Here is a 17000-nt window from a genome sequence, read left to right on the forward strand (position 1 = left end):
GTGCCTGTTTGAGGCCATGAAGGGCCTTCTCAAGATGAAGTGTTTTACCCTTAGGAATACTAATACCAGGCGAAACTTCCATGTAGATTTTTTCAACAAGACTCCCATTTAAGAAAGCATTTTTGACATCCATTTGAAATATAGGTCGTTTTTTGATAGAAGCCAAAGCAATTAAAGTTCTAACAATGGTCATACGGGCCATAGGGGCAAAGGTTTTTTTGTGGTCAATGCCATACTCTTGAGCATAACCTTTGGCTACGAGTCGTGTCTTATATCTTTCAAGGGTCCCATCACTTTTGGTTTTGACTTTATAGACCCATCTACAACCTATAGGTTTCCTTCCGAGAGGAAGGTAATGAATGAACCAAGTGTTGGCCTTCTCTAATGCATCCAATTATGTTTTCATAGCTTCAACCCATTCTTCATGGTTTTTGGCTTCAGAATAGGAGGAAGGTTCAACATAGGATTGGATTAATGCAAGGGCTGCCCTATACGAGGGTGAAAAAGATTCGTAAGAGACAATTTTTTCGGGAGGTCGAGAAATTCTAGAAGTCCTACGAGGGGGAACTTCAGAAAACCTTTCTAATGCACATGGTGGGTGTTGCTCTCCAACTCTTCGTCTTGAATATTGCAGACCAACATCTCTACTGGTTTGGTCTTCTCTGTCACTTTAAAAAATAATAGGACTTTGATTATTGTCAAAGTTATATTCAAAATCCTCTTCATTGAATTTTGAAGTTAAATCGATTAAAAATGAATATTCAGTAATATCTTTGGATTTTTCACTTTCAAAAGAACTTTCTTTTTCTAGAAAAGACACATTTCTTGATACATATAATTTGTCATTTTGAAGATCATAACACCTGTAGCCTTTTTTATTTTCAGCATATCCTAAAAAGGCATATGGGATTGCACGAGGGGAGAATTTATCATTTTTGTTTGTAAATACAAAACATTTGCAACCAAAAACTCTTAATCTAGAGTAGTCTGGAGCTAAATCATAAAGTTTTTCAATTGGAGATATATTTTTTAATGAAGAATAAGACATTCTATTGATGGGATAGGTGGCAGTTAGAGCGGCTTCAACTCAAAAACCTTTTGGAACTTGACTTGCAATTAGCAAAGTCCGAGTGGTTTCCATAATGTGGCGATGCTTGCGTTCTGCAAGACCATTTTGTTGAGGGGTGTGTGGGCATGATCGTTGATCAGTAATGCCATATAGATTAAGATAGTTTTTAAATTCTGAAGACATAAATTCTTCTTCTCTCCTTTTTAGCTTCGGACATTGAGGCCTATAGTGCCTCGGTTCATGACAGTGGTGACAAATAACTTTTCTTTTGTCAAACTCACCACTCTGTCTCCCAAAATGAGGCGACCTATAAGTGCGAGTATGATTCCCTGATCTAGACACAGCTAAAACTGAATCATCATCAACTTTTTTATTACTCTTTCTAAGACGATTTTCCTCCATAGTTAGTTCTTCAATAGTATCCACAATAGTAGGGATTTTACCACGATGAAGTAGAACCGATTTGGTGGATTCAAATTTCAGCCTTAATCCATTCACAAATTGGTAAAAGTGTTCCATATCGAGTTGTTTTCGAAGAAGCTCGATATCTTCGCCGCAATGTCATTTTGGCTCTAGAATAGCCAACTCTTCCCAAAGTTCGGACAACTCATTATAATATTCACGAATAGTTTTGTCATTTTGAGTTAATGTCCGAACTTTTTCTTGAAGATTGCACATATGGGCAATATCTTTAAGGAAATACATATTTTTGAGGTATTTTCATGCCTTATCGACATGTTCAAATTTAGCGAGGCTAGAACATTTTTTAATGTTTATGCTATTAATAAGCCATGACATTAACTTTGCATGCCCCATCCTCCACTCTTTCCATTTCTTTTCATAAGAGGCTAGAGCCTTAGTCTTCTCTTCTTCTGTTAGAGGGACTTCCTTATCACCTTCTTTTTTGGTGAGAGATAGTTTAGGTTCCGAATCGGAAACATCAACTATTCCCCATAAGCCTTTTTCCCATATGTGGTGCTTCATAATTGAAGCCCACATCACATAATTAGTATCATTCAACTTCATGGGTATGATGGTGACCTTATCATGGTCATCCATCATTTACAAGGGTGTGAAGAAGATAGTAAGGAGAAGAAAAAAAAATAGAGAAAAAGGGAGAAAGGGATATAATACAATGTTGTTGCTAAGTCTTTTTCTCCAAATGGATCCTCTTGTAGTCGATAGAAGAGTGATAAAACACTCTTTTGGCAAGTGATGAAACACTCATTTGCAAGTGACAAAACACTTTTTGTAAGAACAAGGTAATAACACACCTTTACACAAGAGGCACAGAAATCGAGGTGAAAGTTTTTCAAGATCTAAGAGTTTCGTAGCTCTAATACCATGTAATGAAATGGTAGGCTCCACGAATGCACTTGAATCTACTCAAAAGGAAGTATCTAAAAGATACTTTAGACAAGACCCATAAAAGGGTATAAATGGAAAAGCATAAAAATAAATAATACTTTATTTATGAGTGCAAAATGCTTAAAAAGCATTTAGAGGAATAATTTACACAGGGGATGCACCCCTATTTATACAAGAGTATTAAGGAGAGCTCATAAGGAGCTCTCCCTTTCTAGTTGTTGGAACTTCCAACAGCTAGAATTCTAGCCGTTGGACTTGTTCCAAGAGCTAGAAAGTTGGTCAAGTTCCAACCGAAACTTGACCAAACTAGATGTATCTAGTTTTAATAGAACTAGATACAAAAAACAAAAAGAAAAATTACAAAAAAATAAAAAGTATAAATACAAAAATATATAAATAATATTATAATATTATTATTATTATATATGTGCTGTTTACATTTTAACAAAACCCTGGTGGAACCCACCTCAACCCGCCCGCCCGACCCTCTGTAGAATACTCCCCAATGAGTCACCTTGGTTCGAGTAAGTCAGCCAAGTCTATTACCTTACCTCCATCTAAGTGTGAACCTAACCGAACCCAAGTAAGCTCACCTCATTTTTGTAGAACTCAGAAACTTTGTCAGACTTCTAGACTTCTAAAATTTTTGTAGCCCAAACTATGAGGAATCTGTGTCTGATTTTTGGACAGTGTTTTTCAGTGTGTTTAGAACTAAACCCCTGAATTTCATGATTTATTGAATTTCCTGTTAAAATGTATCTCATATATATATATATATATATATATATATATTACATCAATACCCGATAGGGGTATTTTTGTAATTTCACATAGTTGTTTTAGAAAACAACTATTTTCGAGTTTTGTTAAAATGTAATTTTTTTTTTTATTTTTTTATAATTCTTTTTTTGTATTTTTTAAGGACCAAAAGGGGCTCCAACCATAGAGTCGTTGGAGCCCCCAACGGTTACAAATGTGACCGTTGGGGGCTCCCAACGACTCCATGGGAGCCCCCTTTTGGCTCTCCTTTTGAGGCCTTTGGCCTTCTTTTCTCTCCTCTCTCTTTTGTATAAATAGGGGTGAACCCCTTGTATATTTTTTCATTCTAGAGAGCTCTCTCTCTTTTCAATAAGAGGCTTTTTATATTGTTGCCTTCTTAAAGGCTTGTGCTTGTATTGTCCCTTAGTGGACTTGTGATATTGTCTCTTTTATTCATTGTTGTAAGTGCTCATAAGCACTCTTTATATTTCCGCAATATCTCATTACATGGTATCAGAGCCACTCGATTCTTGAAAGAAAGGTGTGGTTCGTGTATTTCATATTTTGTGGATCTCTTCTCACTTCTTGGAAACATCATGGAGGCAAAGATTGACCTATTCTTCAAGCTCAATGGAAAGAATTATATGATGTGGGCATCGACAATGGAAAATAATCTCAAAGGAAAGAAACTTTGGGGTTTTGTCATGGGTACCGTTCCAGAACCTAAGCTTATGCTCACGAAGAACGAAGGAGGTCAATAAAAGGCTTTTGAAGGAGATGCTCGCCTCAAGGCCATTGAAAATCATCAAAAGGAAGTGGAAGATTGGGAAAACAATCACGTGAAAATCCTTGCGTGGTTTATAAATAATGTTGAGCTTAAGGTATATGCTAATATAGTTAAATTTCGTAGAGCCAATGAGGCTTGGTCCTTTATGAAGGGTATGTATACCCAAAAGGATCTTGCAAGAGCATATTTCTTGCAAGAAAAGATTAGGACCACCAAACAAGGTGATTCTAGCATTCAAGACTATTATAGTGCCCTAAACCTACTATGGGATGAATTGGCTCTTTTAGAGCCAAAATGGGTTTCTATGAAAGATATTGATTTAAGACAAAAACAAATGGAACAAGAACGATTGTTCCAATTTCTTTTTGGGCTACGTCCCGAATTTGAGCAAGTGAGATCCTCACTTCTCCGTAGATCTATTTTTCCTCCTATTGAGGATGTTATTGTCGAAATCACCCAAGAGGAGACAAGGCTTGGCATGAGTAAACATGTTGATGAAGTACTTGTCGTATCAAAACCGGGTAACAATGTAAGAACCTATAAACGTCCTCATTTTGGGAAACAAGAAAACTACAATGGAGGAAGAAAAATGATTGTTTGTCATCATTGCTATGAGCCGGATCACATTAAACCCGCTTGCCCAAAGCTCAATGGAACTTTCAAGCCTAAGGTGGCCTCTCTTGAAGAAACTACCACCAAAGAAGATGAAGGCAAGAACAATGACCTCAAGGAAACTCTTGGGCAAATATCTATGGCTCTCCAACAAATTCTAAAAGTTTCTTCCTCCACATCGGGTGCGGCTATTGCTTTTACATCATCACCCGGTACGTATTTTTGGATCCTTGACTCCGGAGCCTCTTTTCATATGACCCCCCATGAAAATGCACTTATTGATGTTTGCACCAATTCAAAGGACTCTTGTGTCTCTACGACCGATGGAACCTTTTTAAAAATTTCAAGTATTGGCTCTTTTAAAGATTCTAAAAATTTTTGTGTTCCAAAAGTAAGAGTTGTTCCCAAACTAAATTTAAACATTTTTTCGGTCTCCCAAATTGCCGACCATGGATGTGAAATATCTTTCTCATCTAATGGTTGCTTTGTGCAGGATCTCCGGTCCGAGAAGCGGATTGGGCAAGGCCATAGAAAGGGAGACCTCTATTATATGGACCATCTCGATCTCCCTACAAATTATTTTTGTTCTTATGTCCAAGAAAAAAACATGAAAACTTGGCATAAAAGACTTGGTCATCCAAGTTATTCCAAAATGTATCTTTTTCCTTTTGGAAACAAATTTTGTAAGGAAAAAGAAATTAATTGCAAAGATTGCATTTTTGGTAAAATGAAGTCTATTCTATTTCCAACTAGAACTTTTCTTTCATCAAGACCTTTTGAATTGGTGCATTCGGATGTTTGGGGCCATTCTCCAGTTATGTCTAAGGGGGGTTATTCGTATTATGTTACTTTTATTGATGACTTTACCCGGTATGTTTGGATTTATTTTCTTAGTCATAAATCGGAAGTATTTACCTTCTTTAAAGATTTTCATAGAAAAATTCAAAATCAATTCCAAAATTACATATCTATTTTGAGATCCGATTTCGGTGGTGAATACTTATCTCACGAATTTCAAAGCTATTTAACCCAAAATGGAATTTGCTATCAAAGGTCATGTCCTAGGACTCCTCAACAAAATGGCCTAGCAGAAAAGAAACATAGGCACATTATAGAAACCGCTAGAACATTACTTATTTCTAGAAATATTCCAAAGAAGTTTTGGGCCGAAGTCGTTCTAATCGCAACTTATCTAATCAATAGAATGCCCTCTTCTAAATTAAAAAATGCTTCTCCCTATGAAAAGCTCTTTAAACTTTCACCCAATTTCAATCGTCTTCGTATTTTTGGTTGCAAATGCTTTGTCCTATTACATAAAAGGGATAAGTTGTCTCCAAAAGCAATTGAATGTGTTTTTCTAGGATATGGTGAAAATAAAAAAGGGTATAGATGTTATGATTTAAAAAATGATAAACTATATGTTTCAAAAAATGTAACATTTCTAGAAGAAGAGAATGGTTTTGATAAAATAGAAGAAACGAACGAAATTGATTACATATTTTTATATGATCTTATTGATGACATACAAGAAGATTTCCTTGAAAACATAGAAGATACATGTGAAGCGTCCCATCTTGGTATAATACCCTTAAATGATAGTGATACAAATATAAATGTTTACTCAAGAAGAAATCAAGAAAACCCTATTAGTGCCCTCGAAAAATACTCTCAAATTTCTACATCTACTGAGGAACCACAAGTTAGACATTCTTCTAGGATATCAATACCCCCAAATAGGTTCGTATCCTATGATTCCTTAACTCCCAACTATCGGCATGTTTAATAACCCTACACTCTTATTTTGAACCCGCTCACTATAATCAAGCTAAATCTATACCACATTGGGTTGAAGCAATGCAAGTTGAACTAAATGCATTAAAAAAGGCTAATACTTGGGAAATAGTTAATCTACCCCCACACAAAAAACCTATTGGGTGTCGTTGGGTCTTCAAAGTTAAAACTAAAAGCGATGGCTCTTTGGAACGATATAAAACTAGATTAGTCACTAAGGGATACTCCCAAGAATATGGCATTGATTATGAAGAAACATTTGCTCCCGTAGTTCGAATGACCAGTGTCAGGACCTTAATAGCTGTCGCATCAACCAAAAAGTGGTCTATTTATCAACTTGATGTAAAAAATGCCTTTTTAAATGAAAGTTTAAGTGAAATAGTTTACATGGATCCACCACCCAGAATTAATATTAAGCAAGGTCAAACACTTCAGCTTTTAAAGGTATTGTATGGCCTTAAACACGCTCCTAAGGCTTGGTATGATCGTTTCAGTGATATCATGATAAAGTTAAGATTTCACTCTTGTTATACTGACACTGCTCTTTTTGTTAAAAATGCAGGTACTAGTATCGTAATATTGTTGCTTTATGTTGATGATATGATTATCACTGGGAATGATCAAAATAGTATTATTGATGTTAAAAATGTAAAAGTATCTTCAGCAAGATACTTTAGTCGATAACACAACAACCTTAAGAATAAATGTGTGAACATACACACCCAAGAACACTTGTGCACAACAAACACAACACATCGAATCACAAATGTGCACTTGCACCCATAAGTTTCATAAACACTAAAGAGGTTGGGCTATAATCCCAAATCCCTTAGAGAAATACAAGAGGAGCTGCCCATATAAATAGGGCTTGGAGGAGGCCTTGGGAGGGGCTCCACATAGTCGTTGGAGCCCCTCCAACGGTCACAAATGTGACCGTTGGAGGGGTCCAACGACTAGTGGGTTGGGCCCCTCCCAATGCATGTACAATGCATTAAATGCAAAAACAAAAATACAAAAAGAAAAAGAAAAAAGAAAATACAAAAAAAACATATTCTTGAAAAAGAATATGTGTAAAATTCCTAAACTACCCTTACTATGACTATATATATTTTATATATATAATTGGTAAATACATATACATATATTATATATATGTATATGTATTACCTTATATATATAAAATATATATACGAAATTACAAGTTTGATTACATAATTTAACACCCCCCCTCAAACTTAGGGCAAGATGACCGATAGTTTGCCAAGAAGGAAGTTGAACCGCGGAGCGCACAGGGCTTTAGTAAAGAAGTCGGCCAACTGATATTCGGACGTGACATAAGGAAGGTCGATAACTCTTCGGAGATATGCTTCACGAACATAGTGACAGTCCATTTCGATGTGTTTTGTCCGCTCATGAAAGGTGTGGTTCTTTGCAATGTAGATTGCACTTTTGTTGTCGCAGCATAGCTTGGTGGGTCCTTCAATTTTGATTCCCATGTCTTCTAGCAGTTGGTGAATCCAAACAATCTCCATGGTAGTAGTGGCCATGACACGATATTCAACTTCAGTTGAGGAGAGCGACACCTTTTGTTGCTTCTTGCATCTCCACGAAATTAGTGAGTCTCCTAAGAACACACAAAAACCAGTGGTGGAGTGACGGTTATTTGGGTCACCTCTCCAATCTGAGTCAGTATAAGCAATCAATTTTAAATCAGAGGAAGAGGACAGAAAAACTCCCTTATTTAGAGTACCCTTTATGTATCTTACGACCCGTAAGATGACACTCATGTGAACGGATGTAGGCGCATGCTGAAATTGACTTGCAGTATGGACTGCATGGGATATATCCGGTCTGGTAATACTCAGATACATCAGGGACCCTACAAGCTATCTGTAAGGTGTAGGGTCCAATAGGGGAACTCCATCATCAATTTTCATCTTTGCTCCTACTACCGCAGGAGTTTCACACAGCTTCTCATCTGTAATACCTGACCTGTCAATGATCTCAGAAGCAAGCTTAGTTTGAGATAAGAAATATCCTCGAAGAGAGTATGCCACTTCAATTCCCAAAAAATAAGTTAAAAAACCCAAGTCAGACATTTCAAATTTATCTTTTAAGATAGATTTTATACTTTTAACCCCGTTAGAATCACTCCCAGTGATGGGCATGTCATCAACATACAAAAGTAAAATAACAATCCCTGCATTGGATTTTCTAACAAATAGAGCAGTGTCAGTAAAACAAGAGGAAAAACCATTCTCAATCATAACAGAGTTAAATCTATCATACCAAGCCTTGGGAGCTTGTTTTAGGCCATAGAGTGCTTTATGAAGACGAAGCACCTTTCCCTTAGGAGTCTCAATTCCAGGAGGAGCATCCATGTAGACTTCTTTGCTTAAATCGCCATTTAAAAAGGCATTTTTCACATCCATTTGATAGATGTTCCATTTGTTGATAGAGGCAACGGTTATAAGACATCGAACAGTAACCATACGAGCTAGAGGAGCAAAAGTTTCTTCATAGTCAATACCATATTCTTGACTATATCCTTTTGCAACTAAGCGAGCTTTATACCTTTCAAGGGATCCATCACTTTTAGTTTTTACTTTGAAAACCCATCTGCACCCTATTGTTTTCTTGCCTTTAGGAAGATTTTGGAATTCCCAGGTTTTGGCTCTTCTCAGAGCCTCAAGTTCATTGTCCATGGCATTAATCCATTCAGGGCATTTACGTGCTTCTTCAAAATTTCTAGGTTCTATATAAGAGTGGATGGCACTAAGGCAGGCTCTATATCTTGGTGAGAAAGAGTCATAGGAAATGAACCTAGAAGGAGGCCTTCTACTTCTCTCAGTTCTACGAGGGATCACTTCATTCTGAGAGGCACTGGAACTGGCATCATTATATCTGTCAAGAGCACTCCTAAAGTTGTTTTGATCTCTATGAGAGTAGGTGATAGGGTCTCTAGGTAATTCAATAGGTTGATGTGACGAAGGAGACAAGGAGATGTTTTCGTTGGTTTCAAGTTCATTTGGGTTATCTTGATCTGACTCATTATCACTAGTATCATCGTCCTTATTCAGTAAATCAAATAAAAAAGAGTAATCCATATTTTCATTATGGGGGTCACAACTTTCAAATCCACTAACATTTTCCAAAAAACTCACGTTCCTGGAAACATACAACTTATCACTTTTGATATCATAACAACGAAACCCCTTTTGGGTTTCAGAATAGCCAAGAAAGGCACAAGGAATGGCCTTTGGAGAAAGTTTGTCATTCTTATCAGTAAGAACAAAACACTTACACCCAAAGACCCTTAACCTGCTATAATCAGGTTCCTTATCATACAGTTTTTCAAAGGGAGAATTTTTGTTTAAATTTTTCGATGGAAGTCGGTTTATGAGATAGACAGAGGTAAGAGCTGCCTCAGCCCAAAGATTTTTTGGAATGTTTTGAGAAATGAGCAAAGTCCTAGTTGTTTCAATGATGTGCCTGTGTTTTCGTTCGGCTAACCCATTTTGTTGAGGGGTTTTTGGACATGATTTTTGGTGAAGAATTCCAAAATTTTCAAGATAACCCTTAAATTCATTTGAGAGGTATTCTCCTCCAGAGTCAGACCTAAAGATTTTTAAACATCCATTGAATTGATTTGAAATCATCATGTGAAAATTTTTAAAGGTTGAAAAAACTTCATGTTTATGTTTAAGGAAATAGATCCAACAAAACCTAGTATAGTCATCCACAAAGATTACATAATATGAAAAACCTCCTTTAGACATTACCGGAGCCGGTCCCCATACATCGGAATGGACAATTTCAAATGGTTTTGTCGTAAACATGGATCTTTGAGGAAAGGGCAAACATTTCATTTTCCCAAGAATGCATTCATTACACAAAAAGTCATTTTTACAAAGATGTTTAACAAAAGGCAAGTACGAGATTTTAACAATATTGGGATGACCCAATCTCTTATGCCATACATGAATGCCTTTGTTTTGGACGACGTTGCAAAATTGACTCTTGGGAACTTGAAGAAAATCTACGTAGTAGAGGTCTCCTCTTCTAGAGCCTTCCCAAATCAATCTCCCGGACTGGCGATCCTGTATCCAACATTTATTAGAAGAAAATTTTATATCGCAACCATGGTCCGAGAGTTGGGAAACGGAAAGAAGATTTAGGTTAAGGTTTGGGATAAAACGAATTTTTGGAACAAAGAAGTCTTGTTTTTCAAAATTACCTATTCCTTTAATCTCAAGAGATGTACCGTCCGCGGTTGATACACAGGATGGAAAAGCACTTTTAGAAAAATTTGAAAGAGTGCAATAACTAGGGGTCATGTGAAAGGATGCCCCGGAATCTAAAAGCCAAGATGTCTTACCGGGGGAAGAGGATGACATAGCGGCTCCGGAAGTACCTCCCTTGAGAAGAGGTTGTAGGGCTTCCACGATTTGTTGAAGAGAAAGAGACTCACTTGATAAAGGGGGTCGTTCTTCAACTTGAGATGCCATAGCCGTTGCAATCAATTTCTTCCATTTAGGACACAAGGGTTTGATATGTCTGGGTTCTTTACAATGATAGCAAGTTACTTTGCTATAGTCTCTTTTGCCATACCGATCATTTCCTCCTTGACCTTGATTCTTGAAATGAGGAGGTCTATAGGTCCTCATGTTATTTCCCGGTCTTGACACGGCATTAGCCATTTCACCATCTTCTTGAGTAGAAGAAGTAACAAGAATGCTAGGGTTATTTTTGCCAATCCCCATACGGGTTTCTTCACCACTTAGCTTGGTGATAACATCTTCGAGTGAGGGGGATGTGAAGGCGGAGAGAAGAGAGGACCGAACTTGTTCAAATTCGGGTCTAAGGCCATTTAAAAAATTGAAGAACCGGTCTTTTTCAAGTTGTTTGTGCCTTAATTCGATAGCCTCACCACTCCATTTAGGTTCAAGGATTGCGAGCTCGTCCCAAATAGAGGATAATTCGGCAAAGTACTCCCGAATGGTCATGTCATTTTGTTGGAGAGTCAAAACCCTCTTTTGAAGAAAGTACTTGTGGGATAGATCTCTTGAGGTGTACATTTTCTCAAGATATACCCAAGCTTCGGAAGCCCTTTTAAATTTGATGATGTTGGCATTTATCTTGGTCTCGACGGATGAGAAAATCCAAGATAATATCTTGAAGTTCTTCATTTCCCAATCATCATGTTTCTTAGAATACTCTTCAAGGGCCTTTTGTCTTTCATCCCCTTCAAGAATCTTAATATCACCTCTTTCAACAATGGTAATTTTGGGTTCCGGTTCCGGTATGGATCCATAAACGTAACCCCAAAGCCCCTTTCCTTTAATATGGGCTTCCATATTACCGGCCCAAACATGATAGTTTGAGCCATTAAGCTTAAACCCAAGAGAGAAATGGGAGTCTTTTTCGCCCATTAGAGAGGAAAGAATGCAAGAGATAGTATGTACCTTAATTACTTTTTGCGTCTTTCTTGACAAAAGAAGCTCCTAAAATATTGCTCGAAGAAGATGATCCTCTTTGATTTAAAAAAACTTGAAGGCACACTTCCCGAGGAATGCAAAAGAAGGCGAGTCGCAATTCTTTTTCTTCAACGAGGCTCTGATACCATGTAAAAGTATCTTCAACAAGATACTTTAGTCGATAACACAACAACCTTAAGAATAAATGTGTGAACATACACACCCAAGAACACTTGTGCACAACAAACACAACACACCGAATCACAAATGTGCACTTGCACCCATAAGTTTCATAAACACTAAAGAGGTTGGGCTATAATCCCAAATCCCTTAGAGAAATACAAGAGGAGCTGCCCATATAAATAGGGCTTGGAGGAGGCCTTGGGAGGGGCTCCACATAGTCGTTGGATCCCCTCCAACGGTCACAAATGTGACCGTTGGAGGGGTCCAACGACTAGTGAGTTGGGCCCCTCCCAATGCATGTACAATGCATTAAATGCAAAAACAAAAATACAAAAAGAAAAAGAAAAAAGAAAATACAAAAAAAACATATTCTTGAAAAAGAATATGTGTAAAATTCCTAAACTACCCTTACTATGACTATATATATTTTATATATATAATTGGTAAATACATATACATATATTATATATATGTATATGTATTACCTTATATATATAAAATATATATACGAAATTACAAGTTTGATTACATAATTTAACAAAAAATATGTTGAAAAATAATTTTGATATGTCTGATTTAGGTTTTCTTAGATATTTTCTTGGAATTGAAGTTGCATACTCTTCTCGAGGATATATTTTGTCACAGATGAAGCTTGCTGCAGATATCTGTTCTAAGTCTGGGATTTCTGATGACAAGAAAGTAGACTCCCGAGGTTATTAATGCCAAATTACGGTTGGAGGATGGGGTTCTTCTGGAAGACCCCACACCCTACAGACAACTCATTGGGTCTCTTACCTATTTAACCATCACCAGACCAGACATCACCCATGCGGTTCATTCAGTTAGCCAATTTCAGCATGCTCCTACAACTGTGCATATGAGTGTTGTTCTCCGGATCATCTGTTACATTCGGAATACCATCAATAAAGGGTTATTTCTATCATCCTCTTCTTTCTTGAATCTTCTTGCTTATACTGATGCAGATTGGGGAGGTAATCCTAATGATAGAGTCTCAACTACTGGTTTTTGTGTCTTTTTAGGGGACTCTTTGATTGCCTGGCGATGCAAGAAACAACAAAAAGTTTCACTATCATCTACTGAAGCGGAGTATCGGGCCATGGCAACCACGACAATGGAGCTTGTATGGCTTCACAATCTGCTTAAAAACATGGGGGTTGATATTACCGAAGCCTCAAAATTATGTTGCGACAACAAGAGTGCCATCTATTGCAACCAATCATACCTTCCATGAGCGTACAGAACATATCGAAATGGATTGCCACTATGTTCGTGACGAATACTTACGAGGAACAATTGCTCTACCATATGTCACTTCAGAATATCAGTTGGCGGACTTCTTTACTAAAGCTCTTCCGGCTCTTCGCTTCATGTTTCTTCTTGGGAAACTTTTCGTCATTTCCCCGTAAAGTTTGAGGGGGAGTGTTAAAATGTATCTTATATATATATATATATATATATATATATATATATATATATATATATATATATATATATATATATATATATCAATGCCCGATAGGGGTATTTTTGTAATTTCACATAGTTGTTTTAGAAAACAACTATTTTCGAGTCTTGTTAAAATGTAATTTTCTTTTTTATTTTTTTACAATTCTTTTTTTTGTATTTTTAAGGACCAAAAGGGGCTCCAACCATAGAGTCGTTGGAGCCCCCAACGGTCACAAATGTGACCGTTGGGGGCTCCCAACGACTCCATGGGAGCCCCCTTTTGGCTCTTCTTTTGAGGTCTTTGGCCTTCCTTTCTCTCCTCTCTCTTTTGTATAAATAGGGGTGAACCCCTTGTATATTTTTTCATTCTAGAGAGCTCTCTCTCTTTTCAATAAGAGGCTTTTATAAAGAGTGCTTATGAGTACTTACAACAATGAATAAAAGAGACAATATCACAAGTTCACTAAGGGACAATACAAGCACAAGGCAACAATATAAAAAGCCTCTTAGTGAACTTGTGATATTGTCTCTTTTATTCATTGTTGTAAGTGCTCATAAGCACTCTTTATATTTCCGCAATATCTCATTACATTTCCATCACCGAAAAATCGATTTTTCAAGTCAGGTCTGTCAGTCCCAAATCTAGTCTACCCCTGTACAGTCCCGAAATTCCTTGCAGCTTCAAAAAATCACAACTCCCTGTTCCCAATTTGTTTAGAACCTAGTTTAGGGTGTCTGAAGTCATCCCTCCAATTATGGGATTTTTCTGTTGCACCATTTGAGAGAACTGATTTTTCTCACCAAACCTGTCAGAACCCATTACCCTGTCTAATCGAGTTGGCCTACCTTGACCTTGACCTAACCAAACTGAGTCTGCCCCCTTCCCATTTGAACCCCTAGGCCCAAGCACGCATCATAGGTTTTAAGCATTAGATTTATCCAACTGAAAATGCTGACATCTGTGACAGTTGAAGGTTAAGGTTGAACAAAAGTTTTTTTATTAACCAAGAATATACTCGTGTTTGACTGGTAGTTTGTTCTTCATCTTTGTGCATATAGTCTTACGACAAACAGTGATCATCCTTATTTTAATAGGTGAAGTCTCAAAATCATTGTCTCAAATTTGTCTATAGCTAAATATCAACTCCTAGAATTGTGAAAGGGAACTTAACCGATTGTTGTGATATTTCAATCAAATTGCATGTTGCTGATGGACTATGCATATTGTTAAATCAAGGAGTAGCATTGTGCAGTCCATGTTAAGATTTCTTGGGAATATTTCTTGTATGGCCTCCGCATGACACACTAAATTACTTGGACAATGAGGGTTACAATTTGAGTTGTTTGTGATTGGATACCTTTTCTGTTTTTCGTAATTGAAGAAACCCACATTCTCATACATTTTCTGTCTATAAAGTTATAAACAAAGAAAATTGATACTTTCAGAATTTTGATTAGTGAAGTGTTACCTTGTATAACTCGATTTAATTTGATATATTTCTTGGTTGAGCTGTTGAGGACTTTATGATTGTGGTTAACCTATGATGCAACAACTGGATCAGCAGTTGGGGGCAAGGTTGTCCAAAACAGGATATGGTTTTGTTATGGTTGACATTTGCATCTAGGAACAACTTTGTCAGATTTAGTTTCATGGGCATCTTAAAGTATGTTGTCTCAAACTTGTGAAAAAATGTATAGTAATGACTTTCACAGTTGATTCTCACTATGCTCATCTCTGCAGGAGCTACTACAAATGCACAAATGCTGGATGCCCAGTTAGGAAGCATGTGGAGAGGGCATCCCATGACCCAAAATCAGTTATTACTACTTATGAGGGAAAACATAATCATGATGTACCCACTGCAAGTACAAGCAGCCATGAAACTTCTGTACCTATGGCAGTGCAGAGCCTCGACCCTCTCAATGGTAGTATCCCAGTGTCCATGAATCCTCTTATGCTAAGACCACCTAATCACATCGACAATGGCCGAGCAGTAGCTTATCCTACAGAACCTGATGCAGTTAGTCTGGATTTGGGTGTTGGAATTGTTCAAATTCCTGAAAATAATTGCATTCAGAGGCAGAATCCAGCAGAAACAGAGAACATGTCAAGACAGATCCATGGTACTAATCTGTCCGGCTCAGTTATTGACAGCCCAATTCGATCTGCTGGAATTCTACCCTTCTATGGAAATGGGATCATGGATAAACAAGCAGATTATTACAGAGTTAAAGAACAGGGACAAACTTTCAACTTTGACATGATGCCACCATTGAACCATTCAGCTAACCAATTTCATCAGGGTACTGGGAGATTAATGTTGGGTCCAGAAGTAGATGCAGCTCACACTCAACACTTCACACAATGACGAATGGTTCTGTTGTGGTTTTTCGTCGTAATACACGGGATCTTCTGAAAATGCTGATCAAGCTTTTTCTTATCCCAGGAGAAAATAAAGGCCGAAGTTGTATCTCTTGTTGTAATATAGCTACCAGGAAAGCTGTAGTTTGCTGTATGTAAGGGGACTTGTGGTGGTTAGCAGCATCGGGTTCCAAAGGGCCTTGTGTAATTTTATGCTGTGGTTCAGGATTTAACATTATCTAGTTTTGCTCCATTCTGCTCTGAACCTAAATCTTAATTGTTCTCCATCCCTAACCTCGGTGTCCCAAGTCTTGTATGCATCTGTGGCATTCTTGACTGGGGAGTCAACCTAATATCTTATATGGCTCGTATTGAGTTAGTTTGGTCTTGGTCCAAATCAACTGCATCTTGTAAGCTTTGAGCCACTGATAGTGCAACCTAACCATCCAGCTATCTCATTTGACCATGGATTTAGCATAGACCCTCTTCAAGCCAACCACGCCAATAACAAATCGGTGTTAGTTTTCCATGACGTTTTTTATATTCTGACTCGGCTCAGGATTCCATTTGACTTCCGACAACCCAGTTTAAAATAGGTCTTTTTAAATCTAATTTTGAAAACCAAAAAACAAAGGAGAAACTCCATCCTCAGAACTCGGATCCAAAATAATTCTTGGCAGAAAAGGCTCTAATATAGATTCAAATTTACTGGATTTTGGTTCCGAATTACAGTGAGTCTTGAATCCAGATCTTATTTATACCTGATTTTAAAAGAAAAATCTCATTATATATGTCCATTTTTGCCTCATTCATAAGATCAAAACCGAATTTAAACCAATACGTATTATTAGCTGATATTTTTGCAACCCTATATTTTATGCTTTTTTCCACCCGTCTTTTGAATGCAAAAACAAATTTTTTGTTATCATGCAATCTCTCTAGAACTTTGATCATGCAGGTCCTGGGCCCAGCTAGATCCATAACCCTTTTGGTCAAATTATAGGGTACCAAATGGCCCACGATGACCATGCTCATCTGGTAAGAGCAACTCATGAACACCAATCAAGCTGAATGGATGCCACGAGGTCGAAATTCATAGTGTCCCTTGCCACAGGGCCGAAGCTG

At 37.3% G+C, this 17000-nt stretch overlaps 1 protein-coding gene across 2 annotated transcripts in view; it reads left to right on the top strand.

The window, feature by feature from the left end:
* Positions 1 to 16140, top strand: part of LOC149838391 (WRKY transcription factor SUSIBA2-like) — a 45012-nt gene extending 28872 nt beyond the window's left edge. For both annotated transcript variants that reach the window (XM_090006554.1, XM_090006553.1), the window contains one exon: positions 15255 to 16140. In XM_090006554.1, coding sequence (XP_089862680.1) covers positions 15255 to 15882 — 628 coding nt within the window. In that variant the 3' untranslated portion in view covers positions 15883 to 16140. The remainder of the gene's footprint in view (positions 1 to 15254) is intronic.
* Positions 16141 to 17000: the final 860 nt, after the last annotated feature.

Source organism: Nuphar pumila, chromosome 5 (genome assembly GCF_984573655.1).
Source record: "Nuphar pumila chromosome 5, dmNupPumi1.hap1.1, whole genome shotgun sequence".
In the NCBI taxonomy this organism is placed as follows: Eukaryota; Viridiplantae; Streptophyta; class Magnoliopsida; order Nymphaeales; family Nymphaeaceae; genus Nuphar; species Nuphar pumila.